Source organism: Chinchilla lanigera, unplaced genomic scaffold, assembly GCF_000276665.1.
Source record: "Chinchilla lanigera isolate Chin_1 unplaced genomic scaffold, ChiLan1.0 scaffold00040, whole genome shotgun sequence".
Taxonomy (NCBI): domain Eukaryota; kingdom Metazoa; phylum Chordata; class Mammalia; order Rodentia; family Chinchillidae; genus Chinchilla; species Chinchilla lanigera.
In genome coordinates this window covers 10,080,726-10,108,673 of record NW_004955441.1, presented here as the reverse complement: position 1 = coordinate 10,108,673, position 27,948 = coordinate 10,080,726, and the positions used below count along the sequence as shown (strand labels likewise).

At 46.0% G+C, this 27,948-nt stretch overlaps 1 protein-coding gene across 3 annotated transcripts in view; it reads right to left on the bottom strand.

Moving 5' to 3' along the window:
* Positions 1-206: 206 nt before the first annotated feature.
* Positions 207-27,948, bottom strand: part of Mta3 (metastasis associated 1 family, member 3) — a gene marked incomplete at its 5' end in the record, with an annotated part of 142,741 nt that continues 114,999 nt past the window's right edge. For 2 of the 3 annotated variants that reach the window (XM_013517591.1, XM_005390920.2), the window contains 5 exon segments: positions 207-3,491; positions 15,042-15,188; positions 18,721-18,807; positions 25,766-25,988; positions 26,790-26,941. In XM_013517591.1, coding sequence (XP_013373045.1) covers positions 3,466-3,491; positions 15,042-15,188; positions 18,721-18,807; positions 25,766-25,988; positions 26,790-26,941 — 635 coding nt within the window. 3 annotated transcript variants of the gene reach the window in all.

Sequence of the window (27,948 nt, the reverse complement as noted above, 5' to 3'; positions counted from 1 at the left end):
ATGGCCCATGAGACAGAGGAAGATGCAGTCCCTGAGGAAAGGCTGCTGGGCTGGGGACATGGACCAACGGGCCTGGCCTGTCACCTCCCGACTGCCCTGGGGGTGGAGAAGGGGACAGAGCATAGAGGCAAGGGCCTCCTGGGGTGTGCAGGGCCAGAGCTCCCAGCCGAGCCACCGTTTTAGCAAAGGACAGCCTGACACCAGGCAGAATTTCCAGAAATTTATTGGAAACACGATACAAACTGATTAGTAGACAGCATCTTTGTACAGAGAGTCCACACGGAGACCACGCTGGAACCCGCCAACCTGGGGAAGCGCTCCGGGCACTGAGGCGTGCTCGGGGACAGTGACCACTGGCCAGGAAAACAGGAGATGCTCAAGAGAGGGACAGAGGGCTACACAGAAAAGCAGGACATGGCGTTCCTGAGGGACAGCAGGAAGACGCGCGAAGGAAAAATGCTCCCCCTCCCTCCCAAAGCACTTTCCTCTCTGGGAAACCCCGAGGGGCCCGATCCTGTCTCCCTTAGCAGGATCTCTGGACAGGAGCAAAAAGCACCAGACTCAGACAGGACACAGAGCAGGGCAAGGCCAGGGCTCGCATGCCCCCTCCACCCCCTGCTGCGCGCTGGGCAGACCCTGAAAGCGGCTGTCCCAGGCCCGGGGGCCGTGCATCAGCTAAAAAGCCAAGAGGAAGAGGGAGGTCAGCTGTCTCCCCCTCTCGGCCTGGGGGTGTTTCTGACAGGGACTCTGCCTCCTTATGGCTCCAGGTCCTACCAGAGGGGCCTCCGTGGCCCTAGGCCCCACCTGGCGGCCTGCGGCTCTGGCCTCTGGTAACATGACCTCCTCCCTCTGTCCAGGTCGCCTAGGGATGCTGGCAGCTCCCTGGCAACCTCTAGGTTGCCTCAGCTCCCATTTCAGCCCTTGTTCTGTGACAAACAAATCTCTGGCTTAAAACTGCTCGATTTAAATACATACTGTGGTTCCTGCTTCCTGGCTGGGCCCCAGTCTGTGGGAAAGGTAGAACCGCAAGAGGTTCCAGCAGTAGTCTCCTGCCTGCCATCCTCTTTCGGGACGTCAGGGGTGGCGGCAATGACTGAACGACACAGGAGATGTTGCAGAGCTCGTGTCCTCACACAGGAAGCCCCGAGCCAAGGCACATGTGACTCGGGCTGTGCAGAGCACTGCGCGTGTCCACGCACACTCGCTGTACCATGGTGACCCTGGTTCCCTCCCTCATAGCCCCTCCACTGACACACTGGCCCCTCGTCACAGCTCCAGAAAGGGCATGACTCACGGGAAAGTCCTCCAGCACCAGGTGCTCAGATGGCCAAAGGCAAGGAACGGGGCCCCTTGGCAGCTGCTGCTATTTCCCGGACAGTTCCACTGCAAGGCCTCCTGAGAGCTTTCCGGAGACGAAACAAGAACATGAGATCTCTGCCACGTCACCTTCCAGGGGCTGGACCTGCAAAACCAAGAGCTCCTTCCTACTAACAAGGCGAGGGACGGCCTTGCTGGCATGAGTAGCTCCAAACGAGCTGCATGTTTCCCGAAGCTAACTGTGAATGGGGCGGGAGTGACGTCGCCGCTCCTCCTCTGGCCTGACCCCAGATCGCCTGGGCCTGGGTGAAAGGTCTCCCCGCACAGGGAGAGGGGTGCAGACAGCAGCATGCGCTCCAGGGGACGGGGCCAGCTGTTCCTAGGGCCAGCACACACCGTGTGGTGGGAGTCGGGAGAGGGCAGTGAACAGGCAGTCACCTCCCCGTCTGTCCGTGACCACAGGGCAGGGGCCCAGGCGGGCACAGACCAGGCCCTGGCTCCCCTTTTTCTTCAGAGGATAAACACCCCAGGGGCCAGCTGCCTCTTCTTCTGGGGTCTTTGTGGAAGGGACCCCTCTGGGAAGTACCTGCCACCTCCCCGTGTCTCTCACAGCACACCCCTGTCACAGTCCCACCCTCGGGGGCCCCAAGCCAAGACCAGGACAGCTCCCAGAGACAGCAGTGGGGAGAACACCCCTGCCCCGTCAACTGCACGGAAGGCTAAGATGAAAAGCTGCTCCTCAGATGAGCCAAGGTGACTGCACAACCGCGAAAGGACCAGGCAGCCTGCACCCGACACCAGTCCTCAGACACACATCCCGCTCTCTGCTGGGCTGAGCCCGCCTTGGGGGACATGAGCATCGTTTCGTGCTCTCTCACTGTTCCTGGGAGGAGGGGCAATACAACTGTGGCCACTCTGCTCTGCAACAGCCCGTCCGGGGCGCCTCACTGGCCACCCGGCTGCTGTCTGAGAAGGCAGGGTGGTGGTGGTCAGGTGCCAGTTGTCTTTCACGGGCTGAGACCCTGTGCCCGGCAGCCTGTGCCCGCCAAGAGAGGGAAGTGGCCGGGCTCAGTCTGCTCAGGAACTAACCGGGTACTGAGTTGCTCTGACACCCGCAGCTCTGTGACCAGCTGGAATGTCCCCAAGGGCTGGTGCCAGGGCAGGCAGGAGGAGCCCATACCAATCAAACGGGGGGCTCTGGGCCTAGGCACATTTGCTCGCAGAAATACAGGGCCAGAGGGGTAGGGAGCACGGGCATCCGCACGCTCACGCTCGTAATCCTGGTTCTCTCACTAGCCCTGCTGACACCAACGGTCTTGTCTATCTGCTTAAAATAAACTGGGGTGATCTGCATCCTGCTGGAGGCCCCGCCTGGAGATGGCTCCGCATTAGCCGGCTTGTCTGTAAGGAAGCAGGGCCATAAGCAAATGGCTTTGTCACAGTGAGATGCACGCCTGGCGCACTGAACAGCTGCTCTCCTTGGAGCTGTTGGGGGACCACGCGGAGCGGAGCAGGACACCGCCTCTCTCTAGTGACGGAGACGCTGAGAAGAGCCCGCAGGCTGCAGGCGATCCTTCCCTCACAGCCCACGGGTGCATGAGCTCCCTTCCCTTCAGAGCCAGGCAGCTGCATACAGAGGGCAGGGTGGAGGGCAGGACGCGGCAGGGCTGGAGTAAAACTTCCCCTGTGCGGAAAAAGCAGCCTATGGGGGAAGCTGAGACAGTAACAGCAGAGACAGGGAACACCAAGGACTGCGTAAACACTGGCACGTTTCTTAGGAAGCATCCACTCAGACGGGTGCCGTGTCCCTCCTGTACATAATTACACAGCACAAAGCAGAGCATGACGCATGCAGACCGCCACTCCAGGGAGTGGGACCCTGAAAAGCAGCGAGGGGTGGCGTGGCTCCCCTCCCCTTGGTGCTCAGGCAGCTCTGCTCCCGGACAGCGACAGCGAGGTCTCGGAGGGGGAAGCGCAGCGAGGTCCACACATGGAGGCGCGGATGCACAAGGTGTACGCCTACAGGTCCTTCCCTGCCCAGCAGGGCACAGGGAGGTCCCCGCCAACGGGCTGCCTCCTTCCCAGGCACAGCTGTGAACATCAGCAGGACGGCATCGAGTCTGGACGGCGGGGTGCAACGGGGGGAGCTCAGTCTGACACACAGCACGTGAGTTCTGGCAAAGGGAAGACACGAGATGATGGTTAAAGGAGCTCCGAAGGAGAAGAGAGCAGACAGGAGAGCCCTCCCACCAACACCGCCAGCTTCAGGGTGAGGCGGTCAGGCGCTCATTCAAATCAAAGCTCGTGATGGTGTTTAAGACTGGACCAAGGGGGAAGCTCAGACAGGTGAAGAGAGCACCTGAGTCGTACTGAGGAGCCCTAAAAAGCCGGATTTGGGGTGGGGAGGGGAGCAGCTGCAGGCCAGGCACACAGGACGCCAGGCAAGCACTTCCACGCTTAGCAGCAGACCTCCTGGAACTTCCCCGCCTGACACGAAGCAGTGCGGAGCATGAGCGGCCGGGAGGAGGCAGGGCCAGGACTGATCATCTCGACAGGTTCTCGTGGGCTGTGAACAAACACACTTTCTGTCGCAGAGGAGTGAACTTCCGTCCTCCAGACTCACAGCGCCACTCCTGTGTCCTCCACCTCCCCACGCTTTCGAGAGAAACGAGCAAACAAAACGCAGCCATGCACTGCAAACCATGTCGCCCCCATTATGGGCCGCGCAGCAGTTGTGAGACCTTTCTCTTCCTTTATTTGGAAGGAAGCTGGGAGGGAGGGGATCTTTGCTAAGACAGGGTCAGATGCTCAGACATTCTCTCCCACCGTGCACCTGCAGCCAGGAAAGGACCCGGGGACGCTCACCTGCACAACCTTGTACCATCCTGAGGGAGGGCTGCAGGACGGGGCAGAGCTGTGCCTTCACTTCGTAAGCCTTGCTGGAACCGGGAAGGGACATGTACACAGCCTGGTATTTGGTGTGGGCTCAGCAAATACGTGTTAAAGACTCAAATTCAGTTTAGGAATCAACACACTTCTGCCTTATTGATCCTTTTGCAGGTTATAGGACTGCCTTATTTAACCTGCAGCAGAACCTTGGGAGGATCAGAAACACTAGGAACTTGCTCAGAGGCACAGTGAGTTAGCTGAGGAGTCAGGATCTGAACCCGGATCTTCTTAATTCAGGTCAGGTTCTTCCTTATATACCAAGCTTCCTGTCTTCCATGTAGCCCAGTGTTCTTCCAACAGCTCTTATTTCCAACAGTAAGAGCATCTTAGCATACTGTGCCCTTCAGTGTCTATGTTAAAGGTTATGTACGCGTCAGCATCATCAGCTCCCCGCCTGCTCTGTGTCTCTGGGGAGAGGGGGTTCTCTGTGATACATTTCTCCAAATGCCTAGAGAATTAAACAGAATGCTAGAGGAACTAGTTGTAATAGTTTCCCAAGCTTCTGGCCTACCATAGCAAATTTGTGCTAAATTTACGGGCTCCACTTTCTAAAGCAACCCCCTACCCAGGCAGCTCAGGACCTGGTGCCCACCTTCTCCACCCTGGCAGCGGTGTTAGTTACACACGCACCTCTTTGCATCCCAGCTGAAGACTCCCAGCGCTTACCACCTGTCCTTGGGAAGCTATCACTTCACTCTTCCCCGGCCCTACTTCATTTCCTTGAGATAAAATACAAGAGCCATCCATGGCATCCCAGAGACAAAGCCCCCAGCAAGGGCCCCAGGACAAGGTCTACATGGATTCCCAGCCTCCTCCTGCAGCACAGTGTAACCCAAATCATTTATCTTCATTTATCCTTAAATGCACTAATCTACATTCACCACTATTGCATGTACTATCCCTAATTCGGAAGCATTTCGGTTTGTTTTGGTTTGTTGGCAAAATGCTCCCTATTGCTTTGACTGCCCTGAAGTACTTGAATTCCATGGACTTGGAGACGCTGCGACCTAATCAACTAACGCAGTGAAGCAACCTCTTAAGGTTTCCAGCTGTTAGCTTCTGAGTTTGCTGCCTTCCCTTCCGACAGTCAGAGAAGAAACCACCTTCAGGATTTGAGGCTGGAAAGCACATAGGAAGTGATAACGGATTATGTACTTAAGAAATGGGGACTTGAGGGGTTGGGGATTGAGCACAGCGGCACAGCACCTGCCTGGAAAACGCAAGGTCGTGAGTTCAATTCCCGGTACAGGAAGAAAAACAAAAAAAACAAACAAACAAAAAAATGGGGACTGGAGAGTGGCAGTGTGGAAAGCCAAGAGCCCAATTTGTCCAGAGAATCTCCAATGGGCTCTGGAGAGGTCAGCAGGTACCTGTGAGAGCAGGGGCGGGGAACTGAAGCAAAACCCATGAGCTGAGGCTGAAGAGCAGCCCAGAACTTTCCCAGCTCCAAACTCCTGTGTACTGCCCACCTCCCAGCAGTCCGGACGTTCACTCTCCAAAGGGAACAAAACTGACGGCCCCAGGACACCAGGCATCCAGCACATTTGAGGACAGGACGGCCAATTCCCAACGAGAGGGACCAAGGGACCATCTGCCTGCTGAATGTGAGCCCCCAGAGCACAGGTAGCCCAACCTTCACCCTCTGCATGTCTCCAGGGAACCCGAGAAGCTGCTAAGAAACCTGGGGCTACCGATCACCAGCTCACCCGGGTCACAACTGTGAACTGCACCATGCACAGGCTCTAGCACACAGCTCTCACCCTGACGTCCAGCCTCCTACTCTTCAACTTTGTTACAGAGGAGAAGTCATCAGGAAAACCCTCTAACACAAACAAATGCTTCAGATCAAAATAAGTAAACAGAAGAATGCAAACTGGACTATTCTTGGGGAAGAAAACTTTAAAAAAAGAACTGATCATATCCTCAGAGAAGTACTAAAGATACAGTACCCAAGGGCCAGGAATGCGGCTCAGTGGCACAGCTGCTGCCTGGCACAAGGTCCTGAGTTTGATTTCTGGTACCAGAAAAAAAAAAAAAAGACACAGTATCCATGAAACATAAATAGTACGTTATTTCTCCTACCGGAACTAAAGGGGGAAGAACTGAGGAATTCTGCTTCCTACAATGGTAGGCTAGTTTACATTGCACTAAGCCTCTGGCCAGTAAACTCTGTGAAAAATATAAAAAACAACATCCTTGAGGTAGTGGAGATCAACTAAAATCAGGCAAAACCCAGAGAGGCTCTGCCCCTAGAACAAAGTGAGACTGGGTGGGAGCCACTCTTAGCTATGACCGCTCGAAGCAGTGCAGGATCGGCTCAGGCAGGAACTATGGTCTCACTGGGCTGAGGAACCTGTCTCAGACTGAAAACGAGGCCTGGGACACAGCTCAACCCCCAGTACCAAAAACAAAAACGAAGAGCGGGATGTGGTGGTGCACATCCATAATCCCAGCACTTGGGAGGCTGAGGCAGGAGGATTCTTGAGAGTTTGGGGCCAGTCTGAGCTACAAAGTAAGCTTAAGGCCAGCCTGAACTGCATAGCGAGACCCTGTCGCAAAAAGACCAAAAAAAATCAAAACAGAAAAATGAAGTTGAGAAAGTCTACCAAAAAGTTTAGTAAAAGACACAACGATGGAAAACGGGAGAGAAATAAATGTCCTGTCCCAGTGTGGGTCCCCTTATTTTCCCGACTTGTTACCGTCTTGCTCACCCCTGCCTCTAGAGGGCTCCCCGTGCGGCCTCAGTCACATACGCCCACAAGGTCCGTGTGCTCCGGAACCTCCATCCAAAAGTTACCAGTGGTCTGGGGCGCAGTTTCACATTCACTGCTCTTTGTGTTCACTTATATGTGTAGAGTTACTGATAAAAAAAATTTTGGTTGAGGGAGGAAAACGCACAAATTATAACTCAGATGTTCCTTAGCTTAAAGAGTACTCAATCATTTGGAAGGGAAAATAGGAAAAAGGGAAAGAAAGTAATGACCAGGGCTGGAAAGCTCTAAGTGAGCCTTTCCAAAGGCCAGTGGGGCTTTCCAAATCAATCGGACGGTGAGGAACGTCCCATCTCCACTGCCCTGAGGGCTGCAATCAGAAGGCTTTCTCTCACTTCTTTAGTAGAACCCAGGAGATCTCTGGGGGTGCGGGAGCCCAAACTGCCTAGGTTCTGGGGTTGGTCTTTTACTTCTTGGGGCATCAAGATCCAACGAGAGTGCAGTGGCCTCCTCAGACATCCACACCTGTGCACCAGCAAGGCTCTTCTAGGTAAGCCCCGCATCAGGACCCTAATCTCACTCTGTGTCTTCCTGTCTCCTTTCCCCAACAGCGAAGCTTTTCTCCAAAACCTGAGGCGCTCTCCAGTCGGAGGTTCCCTGTCCTCCAAGGAGGTCACCCTCTAAGCATCACTGAGAGGGGGAGCAGAGAGACAGGCTGGTTAAAAAGAAGTGACTCCGTAGGTAATCAGCAACACTTCTTGGGAGGCCATGCTGGCCCTTACAGCCAAGAATCCGAATGGCCACCATGGACTCTGTCAGTCTTCTAGGTCTAGCACCTTCATACTGGCGCTCCCAACTAGTATTTCCCTCAGGAACAAGACGGAAGTGCTCTCTGGGAAAAATTGTGGTATCAGCAGACCCAGGAATAGTCGGGGGCGGGGGTCAATTTCGCATCTTTCCAGAATATTCCAAAATACCAAGTTGTTGACTAACCCTGCTTGACTCCCTTGGATCTGTCTTCTTCCACAGTCCCTACTCCTGTGGCTTCACAAGCTGAGAAAACAGCATGGCCCTCAGACAACGTTTCAGGAACCCTGAAGCCCACTCGATGTATCAGGTACTCCGCCTTTCAAAGCTCAAACATTTTTGAAGATATAATTAACTAGGTTACAACATGCGATGAGAAGACCAGAAGTGAGCCTGGGGACACTTGATATTCTCCCATAAACAATGTTTTAGAATATTAAAAAAACCTGTAGTCTTTTGAAATGGCATGCAATTGTTGACAGAAGGCGGCCTGGGCCTCATACTCCTGCCTGGGAGTGCCGTCGGCTGTCCCCGGCTGTCTATTTTTATGGGAGTTTGTGAAGACAGCAGAAACATTTCCAGAGCGCACTCGCTGTGCAGCGGCCCCAACACCCATTTCCCAGGGCTGGCGTGCCAGCAGTTGGAATTGTTGAATCACTCATTTCAGAAACAAGTCATCAAAAGGACAGTCTTCACACCCCAGATCATAATATTATCCTTACAGAGGCCTCCACAGCGGATAGCCTCTTCACGGGAGAGTTGGAAAACGATATTACTCAATGCAGAAGACAAGTGAGAAAGATCAGCGGTGTGTGCACGTGTCCCGGGGGAAATAAGCCAGAGAAATGCAGATTAAAAAGGGGCTTATTATACAATTCATCTCTCTTCCTGGCCTAGATGCCCTGACTCTGTCCTACTGAAAACTCACCTCTCCTCTGGGCCTGCAGCTTTGGCTTCCCTGACATACTCAGCCTGGTGCAATACCCCCGGGACAAGAGCGGCCCCGTCCTGGAAAGGTTCGGGACCCCTCCAGCATCGCTCCTGTGGTCTGTGTCCCCCACCAGCACACGTTTCTTCCAGCTTCCCATCTGATGACAGCTGAGCTGCAGCGGGCAGTGACTTGGTACCAGTGTGGTGGGAGGGGAGATCTGCAGTCTGACCATGCAGGGGGCACCTGGGTGAGGTGGGGGTGTCTTCTTATTCTTAGGGCGTCAGGAGAGGATGAGTCTTTTTTTGGTGGGGGAAGGGGACAGGGTCTCACTGTGTAGCTCAGGGTGTCCTTGAACTTGCTTATGTCGCCCACGCTGGCCTTGAACTCACAGCGATCCTTCTGCCTCAGCCTCCTGAGTTCTAGGATTACAGGTGTATGCCACCACACCTGGCAGGATGAGAGTCTTGTTTAGCCCATCTCCCCTTCTCCACTGGAATTTTTCTAATGCAGCCTTCACTCTGAAAAATACTGTGCTGTCACAAGATCATGATGTTCCAGCCCTCTGCTGCCAGGCTTCTAGTTACAAAGCCTATAAGAAACTAAGTAAGTCCTTGCTTTTTTGTTATTGTTCTTTGATACTGAGTCAAGCTACATAGTTCAGGTTGGCCTTGAACTCACTATGTATTCCAGGCTGGCCTCGAATCCAGTATGATCCTCCTGCCTCAGCCTCCTGAATGCTAGGATTACAGATGTGCACTACTGTCTTGGTTAGTTTCTCTCGTTGCTGAGACAAAATACCTAATGCCCAAAATTAAAGAGGGAAAGGTTTATTTAGTTCAGTTTGTGGAGGTTTCAGCACAGGGCAGGGGAGTAACAGTTCATTAGTCGGGGGAGGGGGTAGCAAAAGCAACAAGAGCAAAAGGGGGTGGAGCAGAAAGAGTCGCTTCTTTCCCTCCCTTATACTGTGCAGGCCACCGGCCCCAGGGCAGGTGTAGCACTCACACCCACTGGACCATGAATCAATCACAAACTCTAGAACCCACCCCCATGACTGCATGAGGTTTTTTTTTTTTTTTTTCTTTTTGAGACAGGGTCTTGCTCTGCAGTTCAGGCTGACCTTGAGCTCATTTGGTAGCCCAGGTTTGTCTCGCACTTGCAACGATCCTCCTGCCTCAGCCTCCTGAGTGCTGGGATTACCGGTGTGTACCACTGGGGGACATCGAGATACAAACCATACCATGCCCGGCAGTGAATTTTTTCTATAAACCTAATTTTTGGTCTTCAATGCCCCTCAGAATTACTTAATCAAGGGTAATTTCTCTTTATAGCTATTGTGCCCCTCCAAAGTACAAATATACATTGGAATACACTCATTGACCTTCAAGCAAATCTGTAAGTCTCTCTCTTTTTTTTTAACAGCATCTTGCTGTGTTGCTCAGGCTGTACTTAAACTCCCTGGTTCAAACAATCCTCCTGCCTCAGCCTCCCAAGTAGCTGGAACTACCAGAAGGTGCCACAAAGCACAGCACTAAAAGTCATTTTTTCAGACTCATTCTTGTAGGTGAGAAATACAGTTATAAAAAAGTATTGATATTTTGTATAAACTTCACGTGACTTTAGATGACATCTTAGTGATTTTCCAAATAACTTTCATAGCAGCTATCGAAATATGGAGACAGAACCCTAACACTTAATGAATACTCACTAAGACTACACTGTAAGCACTATACAATTTGATTCAAACACAGTTCACTTTTAAGTGATTCTGTACTTTGCTTTTTCCCCTCTCCCTAATAGCAGCGTAGCTCCTAAGCCCCAACTTCCAGGTTCAGGAAGGAAGGTGCCGGGGGAACAGAGCAGGACGGGGATTTTAGTAGACAGTGCTGGCTTCTACATCATAGTCTGAGCAGAGAAAAATTCCCGCTCTATTCTGTACACATGTGCAAACAAATACCGTCTCTTATATGCAGGAAACAGATATCCATCATATTCATGCCCCACTCAGCACGAACCTGGGTCCTTACTGATTTGGAAGAAAACACCAGATTGGAACTTTAAATTCTACCGCTGCGCCTTGCTAGCCGTGTGAGTTGAGCGATTTTTTTAACTTCTTTTGAGCTCTGATGGTTTTCATTACTAAAATGCAGGTTTTGGCCAGGCACGACGGCGCACGCCTGTAATCCCAGCATGCAGGAGGCTGATGCAGAGGACTGCCACGCGTTTGAGGCCAGCCTCAACTCAACAGTGAGTTCAAGGCCAACCTGAACTGTGTAACGAGACTTTATCTTGAAAAAAAAAAAAAAAAAAAGTTCTGGTTTTAATATCTACATCATAAAGTGTTTGGAAGATGAAGGGATATAAAATACACAAAAATATTAATTATTAGAACAATTCTCTGAGGCCAATGACACCCACACTTTACAGAGTTACAAAGGAGAAAACGGGTAGAGAAACTAACTGATCCAAGGTCACACAGGAAGCTATCGGAGAAGGCAGCAACTGACGCCCTCTGACTGCAAACGCGCAGGTGCCTGCACTCAGCCCTCGCGGCACAGCAAGTCCACGCCTCCTGCTGCCCTCTCCGCTGCTGCTCTCATATGAGGACCAGTTATCCCTGCTCTTCTCCCCTGAAGCTGGAGGGCTTCCCCACTCCTGACTAACCCAGCAGATCGGATGTGGCAGACACTGTACTCCATTTCCTGACATTGTGTATATGTCATCAAGACATCTGCGTTGGAAACGCAGGAGACAGGAAATGCCCATGACAGCACGCCATGTGCTGCTGGACCAACAGCCTGAGAGGAAAGACAGTGTCTGCTCTCCGATAAGGTACTGTGTGTGTCTACAATTTTGAGCTTCATTTTTACTGTCACTAGTGACACCTTGCACTGAGGGGCCTCCTGGGACTCTACTGTCATCCTTGGCGTTTAAGTTCCATTAGGGTGGTCACAGAGTTTGTAGGTTAGCTTCACAGAGCACATGGGACACTGACTCCCTGAGCCCAGGCACACCAGGGCCTTTAAAGTGCCTTCACCAAAGCCAGCGACTAGCCAGGTGGAGTGGTGCACAGCTGTAATCTCAGCACTCTGGGAGGCTGAGGCAGGAGGGCTGCAAGTTAGAGCCCAGCCTGGGTAACCTGGTCCCTTCATGAGATCCTGTCTCAAGATAAAAAATTTTAAAAGGCCCAGGGATATAGCTCAGTGTGAAGGCCCCAGGTTCCACTCCCTGAACCACCACACACACAAAAAAGGAAAATAAACAAAACAAGACAGTGACTTTCAGGAAGGCAGTAAGAAGCTGTCGATCATCTTTACAAATGCCAGGCAAGGGCTGGGGACATAGCTCAGTGGCATAGCGCCTGCCTGGTAAGCACAAGTCATAACTTCTATTCCCGGTACCAAAATAAAAAATAAAAATGACAGGCAAAATGTCTTCTGCTAGCAGAGATCAAGAGACTTCCCATCATCAAGAACTCAACATGCAGAGGTGGAAGATGAGTGCAGAAGGCAAGCCATGGAGGAAGAAATCTAGGTCCTAAAGCTGAGAGACCTACGCGTCTCAGTAGGAGCAGGCTTTGCTTCCAGTTAAATGAGTTCCATCCATCAGCGCCCTGTTTGGTGTGCCTCTCTGTCTGCCATGCTGGTGATTAAGTAGCAGGGCTAGCTGATTTCATTACTGTGTTTGTTACACAGGCCAGACTTCCCTACATATCCTATTTCAGTACATAATGGTCTCAACTACCTCATGCAGACTCACGACAGCCAAACATTTTTCCTAGGATTTTGAATTCATAATGGAAATTCAAATTAGTCAGGATCCTGTATCTGCAGGATTATCCCAGTGAGAAAGTCGATTCAGCTTTGCCACGTGGCTCCCCATTATGCCAGAAGGTGGTGCTAGAGAGCCTGCAGGGCAGAGGTGTGGGAAGGCTCGGGCTCTGTCCTCTTCCCCTCACGGACACCGCTAGGGGCAGCACCAGTGTGTCCGAGAAGCTGCCTCCTCGCAGCTCCTGAGGACGCCTGCGTTGCTTCTCAGAGGCTGGGTTCCAGCTCCGGGGCCCCCTTGAGCATCTGTGCTGTGATAAGCCCCACTTCCTTATGCTCCCAACCCTAAGGACAGTGGCTGTTCCTCTACCTGCCATGTTCCCTGTTTATCTACGCTGCCTTCCAATATCTGTCATACTGATTTCTCATACTAAATTAACTATTAAAATAATTTATGCAGTTTCTACTTTTCTGGCAGAACCTAACAGCATACTCAAGAGCCAAGCTTCATCTATAATAGCAGTGAATAACACAGATTCTGGGCTGGGCATGGTGGTGCATCCCTGTAATCCCAGTGCTCTGGAGTCTGAGGCAGTGGGATTGTGTGAGACCAGCCTGGGCTACACAGTGAGTTCAAGGCCAGCCTGAATTACATAGCAAAATCCTGTCTCAAAAAAAAAAGGTGCAGATTCTAAAACTAGTCACAAGTAAGTGAAAATCCCAGTTCATCTACAAGGAGTGATCAAAATATGATATATGATGAATGCTTAAATTTTATTTATTTTATTTTATTTTGGTGCCAGGAATCAAACGCAGGACCTTGCGCTTGCCAGGCAGGCGCTTGTGCCACTGAGCTATACATCCAGCCCCTTAAATTTTAAAAATTACAATAAAATACACATTGCCATTAACCCCCCTCAAAATACTCCCCCAATTGATCCCACTGTTCTTGCACTTCTGAAGCAATTCTGGACCTTGGAGAAAGAAGTGTGTCAGCAGCTGGGTCTCCTCACAAAATGAGACCGAAGTTGTTCCCCAGCAAGTCAATGTCACACCAGGGATTCCTGAGAGCTCTTCCAGTCCTCCTGCTCCGAGCAGAGAAGCAATGGCCTTGGGGCAGCAGGCATTAAAAAAATGGGACAAACACCTAGAGAGGGAACACTACCAGGTGGCATTCTAAAGAAATTCCGAGGAGACCAGTAGTACTATGCTACTGAGCACCAGGTGCTGACAGACAACAAAAGCTGCAACGCACGGCTGGGACAGGGGTCCAGAACGGCCACGGCTGGGAGAGGAGAAAGATTCTAGACGGCTGTCACTGCAACATCAGAAAAAACAGTCTTTCTGCAAATATGTAACAGATCACAGCCTCTGCTGGCGCAGCAGGACTATATACAAGGGAGGCGGTACAAAGAAAAGAAAGACTCTAGGTTCTATCTAAGCTTGAATCCAAGAAAAAGCTGCACAGAAATCCAATCTCTACATGTTGACATAATCTTTCCTTGGACTTCTAGTGTCCACACATCGAGCATTTTGGGGCATGATGAAGGCGTTTCTGCAAGACTGCTGTGTGGCCAATTCCTGAAAGCTGTATCTAAAGCAAATTGAGACCTTATAAATCTGAACTAAACACTCCCATTGTTTTACTCATTTTGACTTGATTATGACGATCAAAAGTCATCCTAAAGGAACGCAACCATGGAAAATTATTATTAGAAGGTCTATTCCATATCCTTGCTCTAGGGCCTTGTTATAAGCAATTTACTGTCGCTGAAGGAATTTAGAGTTCCGTAAGGCATGAAAAGCCTCAAGAGTTTTATTCATAAATAAATGTCAACACTTAAACAATAAAGACAGTTTCAAAACTCCAGGACTATTGACATGAACAATTTCTACTGCCTACAGGACTTATTACAGCAGTTTATAGTCCAAATGGTAAGATAATTCAATTCCACCTGAACAGTCATTATGTGGCCGAACCTAAGAAAAGTACTTTGGGTAACAGGTAATGTTTCTCGGCGTCTCAGTTGCAAACAAGTTATTATTTCTGCATTTAGCACATCACCCAGCCGATTCCTTTCATGATCTGTAGCACTCTTGAGCAATTAAAAATTTTTTAAAGTGAAGGAAATAGGTCACAAATGCCAAATTCAAAATGATGCACAGAAAACTGAAGAGCCCTCAGAGAGCACGGATGTCTCAGACATAAGGCGGAATAATCCCTTCTGGTTAAGAAACCTTTAAATGAGCAGTGTGTGTGCATCACAGAAAGAACATTATCAGCCGGCAGAAGCGACCTGCTAAACAGACTTCCTCTCCAAACCGGGCTCCTAACAGATGTGAGCGGAAGGTATCTCCTGGGAAATGGAGAACTTCCACTCGGCACAGCGCCTTCACTACGCATGTGGCAGTTTTCCCTCTTAACCCGTTAACACACGTTCACATCAACCACGGAGGATCTGTAATACATTCTTGGACTTGGTGGATGACTGGCCCAGGCAGGTAAGGGCAAAGGGGCCCCGGCCAATCAGAACGGCTTCCGGTATTCCTGAGCTTACATACCATCCAGGCCATTGTGATGACTATAGTTTCTTTTCCCCAGAATGCTGAGAGATGTGTGATTCGGGGTGGTTAGCATCCGCTTGGTAGTTGGGGTCTGCAGGCTTGGTGTAGATCGAATTACATTAGGTTTCTTCGCAGGATGGATCTCTGACAGGAGGGAAAAAGGTTTCTCAACTCAGAACATGGTATTAAAATCTCTATGCATTCACACTGGCTAACGCCACACATCTCATTTCTTAATGAGCTGAGAGTCAGGTCCTCATGCGCCAGCCACAGATGTGCATAATGAAGCAGCTCCAAACTGTGTTGCCATGGCTTTGCTTATCAAGTAAGTGATTTTTCCTCTGCTGGCCAGAGCTGAGCCTCAGGTTGTGAATACAAACACACAAAAAAGCCACTTCAGAAGGTCACTTATGATGTGAGATTTACTAAGGGAATAAAGCACCTGACTCCTCAAGACATTAGAAATCAAATGATTATCTGAAGAGGTAGCCTCAGAAGAAAACACTTCTGTGCTCTGTCCAGCCAGGAACATGGGGCACGTCTGGAGTATGAGCTTTTTGAAAATCAGGACTCCTTCCTTGGGTCTACCACCAGGGTGTGGGACCAGGGTCCATCACTCCCAGCCCAGACTTTTTGATAATACATAACACCTGAAACCACAGTCCAAACATAATATTCAAATAATAAGTGAAATGCTTTGATCAAAGACATTAAAAAAGAAGTGAAGTGTGGGTGGTGTGTGTTTAAGTATATTGTTGTGAGCCACACAGCCCAGAACTACTACTTTTCATAGATGGACAGAAATCGCAATATAAGGACCCCAGTCTATTATCAACACCTTTCTCCAAAGCTGAACCTGTTTGCCAACTACGTGCAAAGCCACTGTCTCACCTCTCACCCAAGGTGAAGGCCAAGACAGCCTGATTTACTGAAATTCAGAAAGACTCGTTTGAATTGTTACAGTTCCTACACCTTGGTCTAGTCAAAATCTTGCACTTGTCGAAATTTAGGAATGGCTTAAGTACTGCCCCCGAAATAATGATGTTTTTTCAACGCAGCACTGCAAGTTTGCCAGCCTCGGATTTCTTTACAGCCTTCATGCCCTGTACTCCATCCAAACCAGACAATTTACCTCCCTGAACTTTTCAGGTCCTTAGACTTACTGAAGCCTTTGTTTATTTAGTTTTCTTGACTTCATGAGAGAATATTATTTTCCTACTTTCCCACCTATCCAAACCTTATCTTTCAAGGCTGAAATCAATTATTATTCTCTTCAAGTAGGCTACCCTAACAATACTCAGAAACAACTTCCCCAAGGGCTGGGGATACAGCTCAGAGATCAAGCACTTGCCTGGCATGAGTGAGGCCCTAGGTTTGAGCCTCAAACACACACACACACACACACACACATCCTTCCTCCAAATTCTCAATGCTTATTAAAACCTGTACTTTTTAAATTGCATCTAACTTTCATTTTATTGTTCTTACAGTGTGCTGTCAAGAAGATCTTTAAGGGCAAGGTCTTACGCATCTTAGTGTTCCCCCAAATGATGGATTACCAATGTCTTGAACATAGTAAATACTCAGAAATATGTAGGGATAAGGTTTAACTAAAAACAACAGTTTGGGGCTTATCTTGTAGGAATAGAAGCCAATTTTCCCACGGAAGACACACACAATTACCCACGGGAAGGCTGACTACAATGTAACATTATATTCTGTAATTTTAAGACCAGGTACTTTCCCTTGCAAGATGGGAGCATACAGACAGTGCTGCTGAGGGCATTATCACCACTACTTAGGCCATGTGTGTCTGGGGTGATATTGGGGCTGAGGATTTAGCTCAGCGGCACAGCACCTGCCTGGCAAGCGCGAGGTTGTGAGTTCGAGTCCCAGAACCGGAAAAAAAAACAAGAAAAAAAAAAAAAAAAAGCTGGGGGGATATCAAAGCAACTTTTCAGTCTTTGAGAAATAAAACAGAAAGTGGCAGGGTAACATCAAAGATGAACTCTGAGCTTTTGAGTACAGAGACATGTTGATGAGAATCAGATAATATATTAAGTTCAAGGAGTTCCACTCTGATTTTTTAAAAGTCTGGATGTCTAAATTCTGCATACTTCATAACTACAACTCTTCCTGACAGAGCAGTAAGGTTAATGCAACTCTGAGCATATATTTCACTTTTACTAAGTGAGTGAAAAAGAAATATTAGAAGCACAAAAACAGGCCATTTTTGCTTCTAGGTGTATGATGACCCATTGTTTTATAAACTATTCACCATAATTTTTTTTAAAAGTTACTGTTTAACAATATTTTAATATTCCTATTTTAAAGTATTCCTAGTTGTGGTATTTCCACATGGAACCATACCTTTGGAGATTTCTCAGCTGGTGTAATAAAAACCAGGAAGTAATATGAATGCTTCCCTTTGAAAGTAAACCTTAATTGGCACACTGACACTGTAACTCTGAGGGCTGTGGGTGCTAGGGATCAAATCCAGTCCCTCACATGTGGTAGACAAGTGCTTTACCAGCTATACACCCAGCTGTTCAGTATTTGAAAATGTAGGCTGAAGATCAATTTAATTTTTTTTTTAAGAAAATAAAAAGACAAAGTAAAGCTGGGTGTGGTGGTGCACACCTGTAATCCCAGTACTCAGAAGGCTGATAGATCATGACTTTAAGGCCAGCCTGGGCTACAGAGTGAGTTCAAGGTCAGTTTGAATTACAGGGCCAGACTGTCTCAAAAAACAAAAAAAGCTGGGCATGGTGGCACACACCTGTAATCCCAGCCCAAAGAGGCTGAGGCAGGAGGATCATTGCGAGTTCGAGACCAGCCTGGGATACAAAGTGAGCTCAATGCCAGCCTGACAAAGTGAGACCCTGTCTCAAAAAGACAAAAAAAAAAAAAAGTCAAGTAAAGTAATCCTTTATTTAAAGGAAGGAGTGAGGGGATGGGGATTTAGCTCAGCGGCAAAAGCGCCTGCCTGGCATGCGCAAGGCCGTGAGTTCGGTTCCCGGTACCGGAGAAAAACCAAAAAATAAAAAATAAAAAAAATAAAGGAAGGAGTGATATAAATCAGAAATACAGTAGTACCTCAAGACTCATTTGTTTGTTTTTGGTACCAGGAATGGAACTCAGGACCTTGAGCTTGCCAGGCAGGCAATGTGCACTGAGCTGCATCTCCATCCCCAAGACTCACTGTTAATTGGTTCTAAGGGGCACAATAAGTACCAAAACCAACCTATACCAAACCAACCGTTCGACTGGAAAGGGTAGTGAGTCACAAGGCAATCAACACCAACAATTTTAACTTACAGATCGAGTACCAAATTAGACAAGTTTCAAAGTAGTCAAGTACTGAGATATGAATGTAAGGATCTACATAAAAATATTAAGAATACTTATCCTGTAAATAAAACTGCATTTTCCCCTTTTTGCTTAATCTCTATTTATTTCCATGAAAATAATTTTTATGCAATTACTTTTTACAAAAAGTAAAGACGTACCCACAGTTCCATGCGTGTGTTGGTAATAAAGTTTTTAAACCAAGATAAGCTATACATAGATACTCATTTTCGCCCATTTAGAAAGTTTTCATTTAGTTTAGATGTGCATTTAAAATGGCTAACAGGTAGAAATTATTTTTTCTTTTCCTCCATTAGAAAATACCCACCTAAATACCCAATGATACATGCCAAAGGCTTCCTAGTGCTTTTGCCTTTCAGCGGACTTCCGGATAGTTCGGCATGTCTGTCTGCATCTGAGGAGAGAAAGAAACACGGAGACAACCAATGAGGTGGGTTTCTCTACCTATGCCACCCACACCGCAGAAATAAAAGGTGTAAGTGGAAAACAGTGCAAAATAGCTACTAGACTCCTGCATGATTTCCTTTTGGGTTTAGGATAACTGTTACTAGTTCTGCATCTCGATACTAGATCAGGGATTTACATGATCACTTTAAAGCCCCATGCCAATGTTACTAATACACATCACACACACACACAAACACACACACCCCTTCCTTGTGGCGTACGCCCACCTGAAAAGGGATGGAAATACCCTTCTTTTCTAGCCACGGCATTTCTATGGTCCAGCAGGAGAAAGCCCATAGCATGAAGTGAACCAGTCCTAACACACAACTGGTCAGGTTTGAAATAATGCTAGCTGACAACGGCAGCGCCTTCTGCCATCCCTAGGGTTTTCACTTGTCCTGGCAAAACTCAATTCTACTAGATGAGAGCCTGGCGAGATGCGTAACATGGCCGTTTGGGTTTATCATGGGTTCTCTACCCCGCCCGGCCTTCTACGATGGCACCTGTGCTGTAGAAGGTTACCCATGTGTAGAGGGCTTCACCTGTGAGAACAGTGAGATGTGATGAAAGTTTTGATCCCATATCTCATTCTCTATCATGACATTTCAGAGGAAGAAAAATAAAGCATATAACAGTGTTCTAAATTAACTGTCACTAGGAAGGAAGAATAGATGTGAAACATGCTTGTCTCTCATACCAAGAGTTGATATAGAAAGTTAGAAGAAAAAAAAATGTGTATTGAAACTTTCTTAAAAATCCAGATACTGTCATAAAGCTTAACAGAGTAGCTTTAGTTCATATCATCCTATGTTAATGTCTTTCCCCACCTTCAAATATTTGAGAAGAATGTCACACAGATTTTCTGATTCCACTAGAGAATTTTTCCTTTTGCATGTGAGCTCACTTTGCTAGGAATACAAAAAAGAAATACCCTTGGACAACCATAAGAATTCCCTGCACTATGATTGTTAAAATGTACAACTCAATCTGAAGCCTCAAATAATTTAAAGTAAAAATTGACTCTGTCATGAGCTCCATCCCTCTTTCTCCAAGGAAACATTTTCCTAGGCACTAATAAACAGGTGGGAGGGGCTGGGGGTTTAGCTCAGCGGCCAAAGCGCCTGCCTGGCAAGCGCAAGGTCGTGAGTTCGGTTCCCGGTACCGGAGAAAAACCAAAAAAATAAAAAAATAAAAAAATAAACAGGTGGGAAAAGAGCATTAAAAAAATTACAATTAGCACATACTGCAGAGCCTCAAACACTGGGAACCTGAGTTATGTACCTCAAGCACCAGTGAATTATCATGCGACCACTGACAACTGTAAATGATCCAATTCCTTTCCTCCTATTCAGCTGATTTCCTTTGGGGGAAAAATAAATTATAAAACTATGAAGCTTCTCACCTGTTGTTGAGTAATAGTGAAGACACAGGAAGAAATACTAATAACTGTATTTTGGAGGTATAATCTAATAAACATCACTAAGTGCCCCTAACCCTGCCAGGATCAAATATTAATACTACCTAATTTCTTCTTAGCATCGCTACTTCACTGAAAATTCAGGTTACATGGGAAAAGGAGAAATAAATAAAAGCTTGAATGAATCATGTTGGTTATTTCCTCAATTGGACAAAGGGAATTGCTGTCTTATAAGGAATAAGGCTAACTTTGCCAGTTATTTCAGTCTTCGAGGCCCAAAGGAAAGTGCCATTACAGCTGCAACTGACACACACTATCGCTTTGACAAGCATCAACTAGTCCATCTAAGGGGTCAGCAACACCATAAACCAGAGACACTTCATTCTAAACTATACTAAATTGCTCTTTTCATTAAATTAGCAGGATTAATTATATGATGTGCCAAGGGAAAACTCCTAGGGCTTCCGACAGAGATCAGAACTCTTCAGAAGGATCCACACTTCACTAATATTCATTATAAAGTAGTTGCTAACAAGAATTATCAGTCTCAATTACAAAGAAATCAAAGCAAAAGGTTCTAGGGCTGGGGATATAGCTGAGCAGCACAAGCGGCCTGCCTGGCAAGCACAAGATCCTGAGTTTCATTACTGGTACCAAAAAAAAAAAAGGCAGAGTAAAAGGGGCTACGATGACCTTGTCAGCTGAACCTAAGAAAAATGGCAGCTACCGTACTTAGTAGGAAGACTCCACTCTGCCCGCAGGGAATGACCATGGAGAGGGTTAGTGCGGAAAAGCACTCCTGGTTCTACTCAAGACCAAACGTGGTGCCACCTATCAGTCAGTCTTTGCTGCCAAATTACTCACCCATTTCTATTTAAATGGAAAGGCATTAAATGTGCACGGATAAGAAGCAACCTGGGAAACATCCAAAGAACTGACTAGTTTATTCAGAGATGGAAAACACCTGCCCCTCCAATCACTTGACTGGGCACAAGGCACTGCTGTTTTAGTTTTCTACAGAATACCTGTTTCCTTGAGGTAGGCATGGAAGAACACTGTCACTTTCACTGCAATAATGGCCAGTTTTCTGCAGTGTTTTGAAAACACTGGGGCAGATGAAGTGAAATCGAAAAGCCCCAAATACACGAACCGAGTCAAAACTCACAATAACATCTACATCAGCTTTCAACAGCCCAGTCAAAATAAAACCACTGATAGGATTTGCTTACAGAACTATAAAGGTATTTCTTAACAAGACACAAAACCCAGGCAGGTACTATAAAACAATTTGTTTTGTTTTTTTGAGACGGTCTTGTTATGTAGTTCAGGCTGGCCTCAAACTCGTGGCGATCCTCTTGCCTCACTCCCAAGTCCTGGGATTTCAGGCATGCGCCACCATGCCCAATAAAAACAATGTTTACAAATGATGTTAAAATTCAGCAAATGTAAACAAGTCAAAGACAAAATGAGGGAGACAATTGCATCACATATCTGATCAAAACTTAGTTAAGATATAAAAACTTCCTACAAGCCAAGACTTTTAATAGTAAATAGACCAGGGGCAAAAAACAGCTGACAGAAAAGGAAATACAAATGGCTTTCATAGGCATGGAATGATCTCTATGTCATTAGACGTGGGAAATGCAAGCTGAGAGAAGGTGCACCTTCCCCCACCAACTAGTCAAGCCCTTCAAAGGTGACTGATGCTGCGGGCACGATTCTAGAGAATCAGGTATTCTGGAGATGGGCTGAAATTGTAAACTGCGATTTTTCTGAGGGCAACCTTGCAACACCCATCAAAATCCAAAATGTATGTTCTAGCTAGACCCTCATATTTAGGGATCTACCTTATAAAACTGGTTTTTCAGGACTCTGGTTTCATCTGTGGAGCTGCTAACACATCTACTTCTACTTAATCTCAGTCCAAAGAGCCTGAACCTCAATCAGTGGCCATCCTGTGATCCGGTGCTTCGGTAATTCTGTGTGTTTTAGGCAGTCATCTGGTGACTGAAGGAAATGCACGGTGGCAGTAACAAAGAATGAACACCATTGTCACGGTGCAGCTTTCTCACTGGGGGGAGGACAGCCAAAAAGGAGATACAGTGTCTAAATATGATGACCCACCAGCTGTACTATTTAGGTACAAATCCCATTAAGGACACTGGTAATTTTCTTTATGCTATCATGGATTTGGGCTTACCAGCCTATTTTTATTTTTATTTTTTATTTTTTGTCTTTTTGAGACAGGGTCTTGCTATGCAGTTCAGGCTGGCCTTGAGCTCACTTTGTAGCCCAGGTTGGTCTCAAACTCACAACCATCCTCCTGCCTCAGCCTCCTGAGTGCTGGGATTACAGGTGTGCGTCACCACAGCCAGCTTACCAGCCTATTTTTAATGTGACAATCATCTTGGTAGAACTGGGTAGGACATTTTGGCAGACTTACATATTCACACATAAAAGTGTATTATTAAAATAAATAGGTACTTGGGAAAATTAGTTTTAAAAACACCTTTGCATAAATACAACTCATGTATTTTTTCTCATGCCTAATTTTTTCTCATGCATATTCTTTTTCTGGTACCAGGAATTGAACTCACAACCTCGTGCTTGCCAGGCAGGCGCTGTGCCGCTGAGCTAAATCCCCAGCCCCTCATGTATATTCTTAAATGTTGAGAATACTATGTACTTGAGGGGTTTTTGGAGATAAGGTCTTCTATACAGCCCAGGCCAGTGCTTCTCCTGCCTCAGCCTCCCAAGTGCTGGGCTTACAGGTGTGCACACCATGCCTGGTTTATACCGTACCGGTTTTTAAATTACTTCTTTAATGGGGAACATTTTCATTGTTCAAATTGAGAAAGCTTAACAGGATGAAGGAATCTCCCTTCCACTGGTGTATCTCCTTTCCACTCCTCCTTCCAGTTTCCCTTCCACTGAATATTATTTTATGAAGAGTCCCCTTTGTACTGTATTAAATGTCTTAGTACACATTTCTTCATGAACATAAACATCAAAGAGTATTTTGCAACCAATCAAAAATTTTTCCTCCAAGTAGGGATTCCCTCATAAATCGAGTACTCATAGCTATGAGCATGCTTTCCCTAAGCCACTTGAGTTTATGTCCTCTGCTTGCTGTTTCTCTCCAGCCTGTGACCCCATAAGCTCTGGCTATGACCTTGCTTGTGATGTTGCCACCAAGGCTAGAAGCCACGAAAGGGGTTCCCCAATACTTAATTTCTACAGTACTTATTTTTTAAAAAAAGTCTCAAACTCAGAGTTAACAATTTTCTCTTCTCGACATAAAGATTATTCTAAAATGCACTAATCAGAACTTTTAGTCTATCAATATTGTACAATTACAAACTTCCACCTGATCTCAAAACATTCACACTGCATTATAGTCATCCAAGTTTTTTCAAGGGGAGCAGGAGCCAGGGAAAGCTTAATAAAAATATATGTACCTATTCGTATCTCAAAGACCACAGACTCAGTATTCTAGACGTCAAGTTAACGCCTAACCTTCTTACTAACAAGGTAATATTAAGGCATCTGCTGCAGAGGTTAGACAAGCTACATATAAGGGAAAAACTGATGCAAGAATCAATCAGATGGTAGGAAAACGTTCATTAGTTGACTGAAAACAAAAGTAACTGAGTGGATGGCTGCTCAAATGCTATAATTTATTCAATTTTTCAGGTAAAATTAATTATTCTAAGAATAGGATTTTATGTAGACCTCATGGCCAGTGAAGTAAATATAAATAAAACAATTATGTTCTTTGAATCTCATCCCCCAAAATAAATTCATTAGTATTTTCCAGAAGCATGCAGAAATAAAGTACAGGTAATTTAAATCTCTCTCTCTCTCTCTCTCACACACACACACACACACACACACACATTTTTTTAAAAAGCAACATAGCCCCTTATAGGCGGGAAAAAGTTAAGAGTAATGTGCCAGAAACACACACTTTACTCAAAGACGTGTGAATGAAATGAAAATTAACAAAGAGCCAAGGGAATAGCAGCTATCTCAGTAGCCAATTAGGTTGGTTGTAGTTTCTTTCCCATTACAGAAAGAATGACACTGGATCTTCAAATTTAATGGAAGAGCTGTGATCACTTTCTTTCCCATGTTCTAATCGTTCTAAGAAACTATATGTAAATGTACATGTTTACAATCAACTAAACAATTTGGATCAATATTTATTTTCCAGTTGCTTAAAATGGGTGTAATAAAGTGATAATGTAAGTCCATGAACTCAGAAACTCTAGGTCAAACCTAAAGTAAACCTAAATTCTCAAGTAGACATGAATGTAATGTGGCTCCTTCTCCCTGCATGAGACACTGACATTACCACCAATTTCTACTCCCTTTACAAAAGATTTTTCTTCTTACACAGCTTTTACCAGTAACTTTTCAACTTTCAATTTTCTGCTGAAAATTATCTTCAGAAACAAAAAATGACTCTTCCAGACATCACTCCTTTCATGGATATTCGCTTCAAATCAAAGTGGAAAATCTCATTATACAACTTCTTATATCACAGATAAAGTATCTGAATCCATTTAAGGTTTCCCATCTAAAGTCAGATAGCAAGTTATCTTATTCCTTAGGGAGGGAAAAGTCTCGTTCACACGGCTCTGCTAGCCAGGACCACCACTCCAAAGCTAACGCACCAATTCTGTACACACTTCCACATACAGGGTAATGACAGAACAACCCTCAATTCCCTGGTACATATGACCTTTGTTCTAACAAAAACAGGAAACATAAGCAAGGCTGCATGTGTTGGAAACAAGAGTGATGGGTTATGTGTGCTGCGTGATTATGAAGTAGAAGCCAAACTCAACAGACTACTCGACCACAAATTTAGATGCTAGCTGAAAAACTAAAAACATACTTTCAAAAAATTCACCCAAAATGATTTCAAAGTTTATTTATAATTTGATAAACCTAAAAAATACAGCATTTGTTAAGAAGCCCTGTGAATTTCCATAACGTCGTATGACTGTAAAGATTTCCTGGGAAAACGAGGAGTTTACAAAGACATCCAATTTCTAATGAGTATGAATTAATAAACTTTATTTAAACCTAATGAATCCACATACAACTGGACATGCATGCTGCCTCAATTAGGGAGTTTCCCTGGAACACCATCCTTAGGAGTTATTCCGTGACACTGCCTAACAGACAAAAGTGCTTCAGTAAGAGATCTTTCGGCCATTCCATCACAAAACCCCACTGGACAGTTCACCTCCCACCCCTCTTCTGCTGAGCGCTACTCTCACAGATACTGAGGTTTCAATGCCCACCCCCGCTTGGCATGATACAAATGGCAGCAGACAAAAACAATGTTTAAAAAAAAAACCAAATAAAAGGCTGTACACAAGAACTTATGTTTATTGCAAACAAACAAACAAAAAAGGGAAAGAAAGAAAATGGTCAGAAAAGCACAACATGTAAAGTTAAGAATTTAAAAACGTCTTACATTCTGCCCTAATGGCAGCATAATTAATAGCAACAAACGGACGTCTTGCTGCCTGCCGCAACCGGAGGGTATTTTTGCAGACCTGACGAGCAAATTTTGTGAAATACGTCGTGTGCAGGAAGAAAGCTTGGCGGGTCTTCACTGCAGACTTCGGGCTCCCCGTGTTTCGGACTGGCATTCCCTGCATGGCCTGCCGGGACAGGTGACTTCTAACTCGGGCGTCCTGCAAATCACAAACAACAAGCACTTACAGAAGAGAACGTGTCCAAACACAATACCATCTGCGTCACGTTACGAGAAAGTCTGACTGCTGCATCATTGACTGAAGCCTCTATAACCTACCTCTAAAAAGACACTTAAAAGTGCGCGCTTTTGGGAGAAACGTGAGAACAGAAGGGAGCTGGGAGGGGATGTAAACGATAATCCAAAATCACACACATAATAGTACGAACTTACAAAGGGGTTAGTTTTTTTTATTATTAAGGAGTCTTGAGATCAAATTCTCACTAAAAAAGAAGAGTCTCCCTTTGCTAAACATAGGTGCTTGACATCCTCAATCTACAAGGATTTCACCAAAATCATATTTCAACTATTGCTCACCTCACAATTGAGTCCAATACTTTCTTGCCCCTCCACAACAGCCAGGGAGAGAGAAAATGTTCAACTTGTGTTTACTACTTTAAATAATACGTTTTCAACAGTATCTAAAGGTTACAAACTGTTTTCCAAAGCAATTACAACAAACACCTAATTTGTAAAGGCTCTACGTATGCTAACGCTGCCCACAGACATTATTCTTTTGTTTGAGCGATCTCACAAGATCAATATTTTGAATACCTGAAAAAAATTGACTTCTCCTTGTTCCTCTTTCCACACCCACCCTGAATAACGCAGCGCTACGGTTAGCTATAAAAATAGCCTTGTTAATTTTTAAACTCTGCTATACGGTACTCCTCTTTCCAAGAAACAAGCCAGCTACTGAGAAGCATGACATTTCCCAGCACTGAGCACCACTGTCATATACCTCTGCAGATGGGCTGGGAGACAACTTCTCTTCTTCTGACTGGGTGGGCATTTTTAGGCCTCCGTATTTTTTCCAATACAGCCAACAAGTTGCACACAATCTACACTGCATGTTAGGTGGGCCCCAAGAATACCACTGGTGAGACTGTGTTGCTAAAAACGGAGGGGGAAAAAAAGAGACTATGAATTTTGTGACATCAACAGAAACAGAATCCAACATCCCCAAAATATTCTAAAGCTGCTCTTAGTTTACAATGTTAGCTTTTCTTTCTCTAGTTTATAAGCCAAACATGAAAGTACAACATATACATGTATTTTCCAATACTCAGAATTCACGAAAGCACCGATTTCTACTAAGTACTGATAGCCTGTGCCATCTAACAAAGGCTATCAGGTGAAGAGTCTTGTATTATACACTGTTCTGCTCAGGGAGGTTTTGTTCTATTATTTTAAAATGCTTTAATTACATATCTGGAAGTAAGTTTTCAGGTATGATTATGATCTTGGGGAGGGGGCAGGGTCTCACTATGTAGCCCAGGCTGGCCTTGAACTCATGGGCAATTCTCCTGCCTCAGCCTCCTGGTGGCATTACCAGGCATGTGCCAGTATACTGGGCTAATTATTATTAGTATTTAAATCTAAATCCAAGTTCCCAAGTGAGCTCAGAAAGCACCTCAGGGCTTATTTAAGGTGCTCAGAGGGAGCTCCATTGATAAAACCAGGAACTTAATAGAAATCGTAATCTATTTGCCATTCCTTTATCTTAATCAACAGACAAAATACTTTAATTTCTTCCTATGAAACCAGAATGTCTTTCAATACTATAAAGCACTATCAAGTGAGCATGTGCAGCTGATATCACAACACATTTTAAGACCCAAGATGCAGGTGATTTACTGCTTGGCTGCACACTTCAAGCCTGTGTTTGTTCTGCTTCGCAGTTTAAACTCCTGCCACGTAACATTAAAAACACTCACCATGGGTCTGAAGTTTAAAAGAAAACACTGGTGCTGAAACATTAGGTTAATGAAGTATATAAAAACCATTCTAACTGCAACTGCCTTGGAAGTTTTCCTCTGATACCTTCATCAGATCAAAATGTTCACACAGTGCACTGAAGGAATTAACTAACCCCTCACAAAGCAGTGTCAGTAAGAGTG